This window comes from Bison bison, unplaced genomic scaffold, assembly GCF_000754665.1.
Source record: "Bison bison bison isolate TAMUID 2011002044 unplaced genomic scaffold, Bison_UMD1.0 scf7180017864061, whole genome shotgun sequence".
NCBI lineage: Eukaryota > Metazoa > Chordata > Mammalia > Artiodactyla > Bovidae > Bison > Bison bison.
Window position 1 is genome coordinate 4,990,813 of NW_011494633.1, and position 9,873 is coordinate 5,000,685.

The 9,873-nt window shown below is 33.6% G+C and overlaps 1 protein-coding gene across 5 annotated transcripts in view; it reads right to left on the bottom strand.

The window, feature by feature from the left end:
• TC2N (tandem C2 domains, nuclear) overlaps positions 1–9,873 on the bottom strand; it is a 51,978-nt gene that overhangs the window by 14,107 nt on the left and 27,998 nt on the right. For all 5 annotated transcript variants that reach the window (XR_824972.1, XM_010836186.1, XM_010836185.1 and 2 more), the window contains exons 9-10: positions 6,184–6,375; positions 975–1,089 (exon numbers count right to left, since the gene is read on the bottom strand). Coding sequence is in view for 4 of the 5 variants with exons in the window: in XM_010836186.1 (XP_010834488.1) it covers positions 975–1,089; positions 6,184–6,375 (307 nt within the window). In the remaining variant the exon portion in view is untranslated. The remainder of the gene's footprint in view (positions 1–974; positions 1,090–6,183; positions 6,376–9,873) is intronic.

Sequence of the window (9,873 nt, forward strand, 5' to 3'; positions counted from 1 at the left end):
TTCTTAGAAAATCATTTATTTTATATAGCTATTCAAATGAACTGGTATCATTATAAATGGTGTTATCTTATTTTTGAATCTCTTATGAATTTAAAATTATATCCTCTTCCTTGTTCATGTTTTCTTTTATTTTTTGCTTGATCCAGCCTTCTGTAGGTTTATCTATTTTAATATTCTTTCCAAAAGAACAATCTTTTGGTTTTATTAATTTTGTGAGGTTTTTGTTTTCTCCATATTTATCAACTCCAACTTTAGCTTTAATTTCTATTTCTAACTTCCTTTGTGTTTGCTGTTGTTTTCCTAGTTTCTTGAATTGTGCTCAACTATATTAATTTTCAATCTTTGTAGTTACAGTAGACATCATTGCTTCTGCCTACCTCCAGATATTTTCTTTTCTTCTAGTAGGAATAAGGAACACTTTTACCCCCACTCTTAGCCCTTTAGGTAGGACTGACCTCAAACCTCCCACTCTAGGAGTAGCCATGTGAACCAGGGCTAGACAACCAAAATGTCAGAAACTCTGAATATACTCAAAGGCACAAGGTGAGAAAGTGTTTTAAGGTTTGTGTTTTTTCAAGATTTTCAAGGTGTGAGTTAGTTTTTTAAAATTAAGTTTCGAGTTAGCAGAGTATCCAAAAAAGGGCATAGACCTAGAGAGAGGATACACCATCTAGGCTGGTGAAACATACCTGACAGTCCTCTGGACACTCAACCTATATTAACTAATGAGATAAATAAAGAATAGCATCAAATGCAAGAAGGTCACAATTGGATAAGAATCAAGAGAGGAGTGGGTTAACACAATGGCTAAAATTTGAAATCCAATAAAGTAATTTTAAGTTGAAAGGTAAGTATATAAGTTAAATAATAAAAATAACTAAGATTATAATCTTCACTGTAAGAAATGTAGGAAAAATCTATCTGTTATAAATATTTTCTGAAGATTTCACTTTAAACCACTTTGACATACTTACTCAAAGTTAGGGGTGTTGATGAACTTGGAAGGTACTGTGCCTCAAGAATTTGTAACTGAATTCTGCTATTCACTGCTTGAAAACAAGTCCCTAGTTCAAGTTCTGCGTGGCAAACCTGCATGTTAAAAAAGTGTTATTTGGTAATTAAGAATAAAGTTTGGGGATATTTCAAAATTCAAAAACAAAGAGCTAAGGCTAGACATTCCCAGGTGGCGCTAGTGGTAAAGAACCTGCCTGCCAACCTAGAGACACGAGTTCAATCCCTGGGTTGGAAGATCCCCTGGAGGAAGGGATGGCAACCCACTCCAGTATTCTTGCCTGGAGAATCCCTTGGATAGAGGAGCCTGGCAGGCTATAGTCCATAAGGTCACAAAAAGTTGGATACGACTGAAATGACTCAGCATGGACACATGCTCTTTACTGTCATACAAAGCTAAGTGTTAAAAGAGAATGCTAAATGTCATGAAGTCTGTCAGTATAAAGTACTTACTGACTTTCATAAATTCTGATAATGTAAATTTCACATATATACTGAACCTTCAAAATCAGGGAGACCAAAGACATGCAAATTAAAAAAAAATTAAATTCCTAAGCAGTTTAAGTAGAGAAAATGTCAGAGAAATAAACACCACAAGAGCACATTTTCAAAAGACTTAAACATAGTCATGGGAATAATCTTTTCAAGTGACTGAAATATGATAATATGATACATGAATATATGAAATATGATAAAAATGTTATATATGAAACACATCATTAGTTTTTCCAGTTGTAGAAATCAGAGGTAGTGCTACCAAAATCAGAAGACAAAGGATTACTACAATGAACAGATTTGTTGATTAAAAGTTGAATTACTATGCTAAATGGAAGTAAGCTGATGACGAAAATTGGCAAGAAGGAAGCTAGTGAAAGTGATGAGCCAGTAAATAATAAGGAAAAGGTCAAATAAAGTCTGAGACAAACAATAAAATGAAGGAAATTTAGAAAGGGGGAGAAGCTAAAATGTGCTCTTCAGTATTGCTGAATACTAAGAGCAGAAGAAAGTGAGTAATCTGCCTTACACAAGCGAACTTACTTACATGGATTCCAGGGTTCTTGGAGTAAAAAATAGAAGAAACATAAAGTCAGCCAACACAAAAACATTACTGTTCACATGTTGAAAAGAGTAAATATAAGATTAAAGAAAGAACATAATGTTAACAGATGTCACTAGGGTCAGCATAGATAAACACAAAAGTCTTGGCTAGTGTTGATTCCAACAAAGTTACAGAACAGCTGACCGATACTTCATCAAGTGATTTATATTTGATAATTACCCCGTAACTGACATACGGATCAGAAAAAAAAGAACCTTTTTATGTACATGCTATTGACTGAATCTTGGATAGTTTCTAAACATGATATTCTGTAATGGTCAAAATGGCCAAAATTGCTCATGCCTTAAGAAATCAAAAGATACAAAGTGAATCACTTAAAAGTTTAAAGTCAACTGTTGAGGTCACTCCTTCTTGAAAAATCTAAAATGATGATAAAAGTTGTCTATTTGGCAATAATTGCTGAATTCTAATAAATAAAAGCAAATTGCTTTTGCTTTTAATAAGAATGGATTAATCTTTTTAGGTGGACTAATTCAATAGCCATAAATAAAATACCTTTGCTGATTAAAAGAACAAATGCTGCCATCCATTTAAAAGTTATTATTTACAAAACACAAAGGAAACCAGGATAACATTTTTTCATTCATTTTTTCATTATGGTTTTCTACCCTTAATATAACAGATGAAAATACTGAAAGATGGCAAAACTTCTCTTAGAGTTACACACTGGTAGAGTTCTCACAAAACAGAGCAGCATTTAGCAGTGGGTTTACCATTTCTTACCAAGGTTATTTCACAAATTCAATTTATACTCCAATATATTAATTCAGATCATGAAAAACTATTCAAAGTGGTTTTCAACATCACAATAACCAATAACTTAAAATTCTAATCAATTAGTAACTATATATTAAAAGCATTTTTAATGATCTCCATTCCTGAATAATGTATCATTTTTTTAAAGAAAAGAAAATCTTTTTTGTCCTTCCTGGAATGACTGTTGAAAGTGAAAAGTTCAGCATAATTAGAGAAATCCCTTATCTGGTGATTTTTGAGAATATCTTCTTAGGGGACAATACAGTGTTGATGAAAGATATTTTCACATATTGAGGTATATAGAATGATTAGAAGTCATTCTAGTTTATATATGAATTAACTTGACTTTTATACTGATTAAAATAGCCCATTTTGGCCTATCAAGTATACATTGTATATCTGCTTTAATTATTAAAGCCAAGTGTGCACTGATCACAAGTAAAGAATAGCCATGTTAAAAATAAAGATTAAATGCCTCCTTTCCTGGGAAGCCATTGCTGGTCCTCCTTCAATGATAAGACTCCCCTCCCAGGAGCCAAGCCAAGGCCATACTGACTTACTGTGCACATGCTCTTTTTTTTTTTTCCTAAACCCTGAAGGAATGTATCCCTGACTTGTTTGACGTTCTATATTCTGATAAGATGTTAAAACAGTGCTGAAAACCATGCTTCTCCTGAGCAATTCCTCAGTTATCTGAGAGGCTGTCTTCCAGGCTATAGCCCTCAGTTTGGCTCAAACAACACTCGTTTCTACCACAGACTGTTTATTGATTTTTTCTCATCAATGTGGTAAAATTAAGACAGGTGGCTCTGGAATCAGAATGCCTCCGTTCAAATCCTTCTTCCCCAACAAAAGGCTATATAAACTCAGGCAAATGCTTCAGGGTTTTGGTCTCCACAATAGGGGTAACAAGAGCAGCAAGCTCATTAAGTTCGTTGTGAGCATTAAATCACTTAGGACCAAGTTAGTCGTATGCGAAGTTTCTTCAAACATCAGATATTAAATAATTCTTCAGGGATACCTTGTCTCTTGCACACTATTCAACACAGAAATTTGAGTTGTCAACTATTTGTTAAGGTCAAAAGCTTCGTGGTGAAGAAATTAATAGCCCTACATGGAAGTTCTGCTGTTCATGATGTCCCTGTGAAGGATGGATATGTAAGTGTGTCTCTTTCAATGTCACAATTAGAATATCAATTTTCCTCTTCAACACAAGAAACAAAGCATATTATTCTTGCTTTTAGTCAATAATATGAACAGTAATATAAATACACTGATCAAAGATAGCCCAAAAGCCCTTCCTTCAAGCCATCTATCTTTGCATCCCTAGCACATGGCATACAAAATGTTTATAAAAGATCTCTGATATGCAAAATGTAATTGTAGAAACTGTGCTATAATCATTCATCCTGATTCTCCAAGGCAGATTCAGATTATAATGTCTCAATTCCCCAGAAAATACATTTGCTGAGTTATCTTCTGATATACTCTACCAGCCTTTAAAGGTTTAATCTATTGATTATCCATTTAAATAGTAATATGTGCCTTCTGTAAAATATGGTTGCAAATTATTGTCTACTAATCCAGTTAAGTGATAAACTCCTGTCACAGTTTCAAAACAAATTTGCTATTTAACAGAAAATAGTAATCTAATTTAGCATGCTTTCATTCATCATTTATTCTTTCCTATCAACCTACATACAAATGTTCAATGCCAAGAATATGAAAGGCCCTTACTAAGGGTATAGTAAAATATGAAGAAAAAAGATGGAAGCTCAGGTCTTATTTTCTTTTTAAAATAGTGACTTAAATAATTCTGAAAGTGAAGTGACAGTTGCTCAGTCGTGTCCGACTCTTTGCAACCCCATGGACTATACAGTCCACAGAATTCTCCAGGCTAGAGTACTGGAGTGGGTAGCCTATCCCTTCTCCAGAGGAACTTCCCAACCCAGGAATCAAACCAGGGTGTCCTGCATTGCAGGTGGATTCTTTACTGAGCTATCAGGGAAGCCTAAGTTATAGTAAATGCTGTAAAGAAAACAGATTTGGTATGAAAACAGAAAATAAAAGATCAGAAATAACAAGATTTTTCAACTCTTCTTGATTATAGTAAATGTTCGTTCTTTACTTTTAATCCCTAATTTCACTTCAATTCAGTGGTTCTTAAGCAAAGCTACACATGAAAATCACCTGAGTAACGTGAAAATTACAAATGCCTCTGGCTCACTCCTCCCCAAATTCTGATTTAACGGTTTAAGTGTAGACATGTTTAACAGCTTCGCATGTGATTCTAATGTGTAACCAGCTTAAGAACCACTTCAAGTCACCTTAAATATTTTTGAAAACAGGTAAAATATGACTCCTAAGTAAACTTAAAATCACATGAAAGTTTGACCTTAAAAAGGGTTATGACTGATTTATATATATGTTATCCTAACACAGAAACTACATAATTAAATCATTAGGAATTCCTAGACAACTTAAAGAGTGTTCAGCTGGTTAACTGAAAGAAGCAACTATTGGGCCTCAAAAATCAATCAACACTATAGACAATCATGTCCTTCACAAAAAATATACAGCTGGAAGATCCTCCATTCTACTCAATTTATGGATAGATACAGTAACTACTCATGACTAAAACTTTCCTAACTTATTTCAAGGCAATCTCCCATTGAGTTTGGAGTTTATAATTCTTTCTTGCTTTCCCTATGTTAACAGCTACCTAAAAAAAAAACAAAAAAATAAATAATTTTTAAAAAGTATTCACTTTTAGGGTTATTATGTTGAAGTGCCCTGCTGTGCTTGGTCACTTCAGTCGTATCCAACTAAGCAACCCCATGGACCTCAGCCTGCCAGGCTCCTCTGTCCACAGGATTCTCCATACAAAAATACTGGTGGGTTGCCATGCCCTCCTCTAGTGGAGCTTCCTGACCCAGGGATCAAACAAACCTGTGTTTCCTGCATTGCACGTGGATTCTTTACCACTGAGCCACTGGGAAAGCCCATTATTTTTAAGTATGAAACATTAATAAAACAGGTATTAGGAGAAGGTAAGCCTATTGTGACTTTTCAATGGAGAAAGAAAAGCAGCTCTGTTAACGTTTTATCAATTTCAAAAAAGTTAAATAATGACATAATTATTACTTTTTTACGTTACATTTATGTTGTTATTGCTTGAGAGCCTTCCTAATCCTCCAGTATATTCTCATGCTCAAATTATACTCCAAAAAAAAATTCATCCAGTAAATAATTCTAAAAACGTGAAATACTTTGACATTACATATTATATCACTTACAGAAATTTTTGAAGGTGGTGATATGTCCAGAGAGTAATCCATCTCCTGTGTGCTAAGAGTTCTGAGTGACAATGAGCATTCTCCAATGGTTTTCTTTCTGGGAGTTTGGGTTTGAATCTTAAATACAAGTCTCACAGTTTGTAGACTTTGGAGTTTAATAGAAAATACAAAAGTTTCCATAAATTCAATATTCTAAAATAAAAATAAATAAAAATATAAAACATGTAAATAGCGTATTTTAAAAAGGGTCATATGCCAACACAATATAAGTAAAAATAACATTTTATAATCTAGGAAAGGGAAATTTAATATTTTTATAATAACAAAAAAATATTTTAAAATGAAAATGAGAATGGCCATGACTTGTTTTTCCAAAATTTATTCTAGCTACTATTTGTCTTAGTTTCACAAATCCTTCTAATTACTTAGGAATTTCAGTATTAACACCAGAATATAGCTTTTTCCCTTTTCAGATATGAGGTTGTTCTCCATCTTTGGTTCTGGAGCATCATTCCTACTGTTCACTACAGTTCTTCAACAGTTAATGAGAGTACTTCAAGACTCTCATGCAAGCTCTCTCTGTATGCAAAATCTAACTTGTTCACATTTAGAGACTTGAATTACTTCCTTAAAGGACCTAGTCTGTCTAATGCTTTTCCCATCTAATGTGGGGGTTAATTTATCTTTACTCTTTCCAAAATGAAAATTGATCTCCTTGACAGAGAAGACAAAGCAAAATATGAGTTTCAAGTTCTACCTTCTCTGATAATCTTCCACTGCAGGCAGCGAGTGTTTTCCATGCGCAGACTATTTTCAGATGTTCTTTTTATTTTTTAAATCCTTGGCTTACTGTGAACTAACATCTTCTTGACATTAGACTGTTTTTTGATTGTAAATGTCCTTCTTTCCATCTTTAGTGCATCTTTTTGAAGGGGAATTTTTTTTGCCTTTAGATATCTGGGCAACTAACATCAATGTTTTAGATACTGTGCCAAAGTGTTCACTTTTATTACAATCACTTATATCTGTGTACAGAATTGTGTTTCTGAGAGTCTCCCAACCACCTGAGCTGTCTTTTTCTTTCTGTCTCAAACCATAGATCACATCAATAACACAGTATACATAAAATGTTTAATTTTTAAATTCATATGCAATGAGCTTATAAATGAAGTAAGTGAGCTGGTTTACATTGTCATAATAGAGGACTCCTAAACAACTTGATAAATAATAAATTTTAAAATATTCCACGCAAGTTTTAATATGAAAACATTTCCCCCTAACTTTTCCCAAGTTGGCTTAGTTTTATTTGAAAGTCAAAAAGTTTAATTTGGGAAATATTCATCTGTGAGTGTCAGGATTAAAATTAGAGTTAAGATTTATTTCCATCCAGACTTTCTACAATGCATATTTTCATAAAGTAAGATCCTAATATAACACATAAATTTTGGTTACTGCCTTTTCACTTATTAAGAACATTTTCCCATGTCCTTAAAAACTCTTCCTAAGCATTATTTTTTCATGGCTGCCTAATATTTTATCACATGGTGTTATGGTTCGAATTGTGTCCCCCTGCTAAAAGTTATGTTGAAGTCCTAACCTTCAGTAAGTCAGAATGTGGCCTTACTTGAAAATAGGGTCATTGAAAATGCAATTTGTGAAGTTAAGATAAGGTTACACTGGATAGGTGGACCTCTAATCCAATATAACAGGCATCCTTGTAAGAAGATAGCCATGTGGCATATAGAGACACATGGAGATGAAAGTCACGTAGCTAGGTGAAAATGAAAGTCAATGATTAGAGTGAAGCCCAGGAATGACAGGGATTGCTGGTCATCACCACAAGCTAGGAGAGAGGCATGTTAGAGATGGATCAGATTCTCCTTCAGAGAAGCAACCAACATTGCTGGCACTTTGACTTCAGACTTTCTCCAAAACTGTGAGAGAGAAATATTTGTTCTAAGCTACCTAGTTTGTAATACACCAATTATAAGAAACTAATATACATGGTATACCATGAGTTTTCTCAATCATTCTCCTATGACAAACATTTAGATAGTTTCCAGCTTTCAGCCTATGAACAAAACCGCCAGAAATACTTTATACATATTTTGTTTGCATCTCTATTTCCATGAAGTGATCCAAGTAGAAACACTATGTTAAAACCTATAAATATTTGAAAGTTTTTTTCCGTTAAAAAAATTGTTTATTGAGATACAGTTGATTTACAATGTTGTGTTAGTTTCTGATGTACAGCAAAGTGATTCAGTTATATATATATATTCTTTTTCATATTCTTTTCCATTATGGTTTATTATAGGATATTGAATATAGTTCCCTATGCTATACAACAAGACCTTCTTGTTTATCTATTGTATATATAGTGTTTTATCTGTTGTTGTTGTTTAGTTGCTCAGTCGTGTCCAACTCTTTTGCAAACTCATGGACTTTAGCCTGCCAGACTCCTCTGTCCATGGAATTTTCCAGGCAGGAATACTGGAGTGGGTTGCCATTTCCTCCTCCTGGGCATCTTCCCGACCCAGGGATCAAACCCTGCCTCTCTTGTGTCTTCTGCACTGGCAGGCAGATTCTTTACCACTGAGCCTGATAACCCCAAACTCCTAATTTATCCCTCCCCAACCCACTTTCCCTTTGGTAATCATAAATTTGTTTTCTGTCTGTGAGTCTGTTTCTGCTTTGTAAGTAAGTACACTTGTAACATATTTTAGACTCCACATATGAGTGATATCATATGATATTTATCTCTCTGACTTATTTCACTGTATAATCTTATTTTAAAATTTTAATATATATTGTCAAAATAATTGCCAAAATAACTTTATAGGCTAGAGTGCTCATAAAACTTTCCTAATTTTAATAAGCAAAAAACGTAAAGACAGAGAAAGCAATATGTAATTTAAATTTGTATATCTATGAATACTAGTGAGTGTAAATTTCTTCATACTTATTAGTCATATGAATTACTTTACTGTTAAATGATACATTCTTATAGAAGATAAGTTTCATTTGTATGGAAAAACAGTAACCTTTTAATCCATATCAGAAGACAGAAATACAGATATAATTAAATTGAAATCTAGAATCTATAAAACAAATTCAGGATTATAAGTCTTCCAGTTATGATCATGGAAAATATTTAAAAACCTACCTGACTTCAGGCTCTACTACAAAGCCACAGTTATCAAGACAGTATGGTACTGGCACAAAGACAGAAATATAGAACAATGGAACAAAATAGAAAGCCCAGAGATAAATCCACGCACATATGGACACCTTATCTTTGACAAAGGAGGCAAGAATATACAATGGATTAAAGACAATCTCTTTAACAAGTGGTGCTGGGAAATCTGGTTAACCACTTGTAAAAGAATGAAACTAGAACACTTTCCAACACCATATACAAAAATAAACTCAAAATGGATTAAAGATCTCAACGTAAGACCAGAAACTATAAAACTCCTAGAGGAGAACATAGGCAAAACACTCTCTGACATACATCACAGCAGGATCCTCTATGACCCACCTCCCAGAATATTGGAAATAAAAGCAAAAATAAACAAATGGGACCTAATTAAACTTAAAAGCTTCTGCACATCAAAGGAAACTATTAGCAAGGTGAAAAGACAGCCTTCAGAATGGGAGAAAATAATAGCAAATGAAGCAACCGACAAA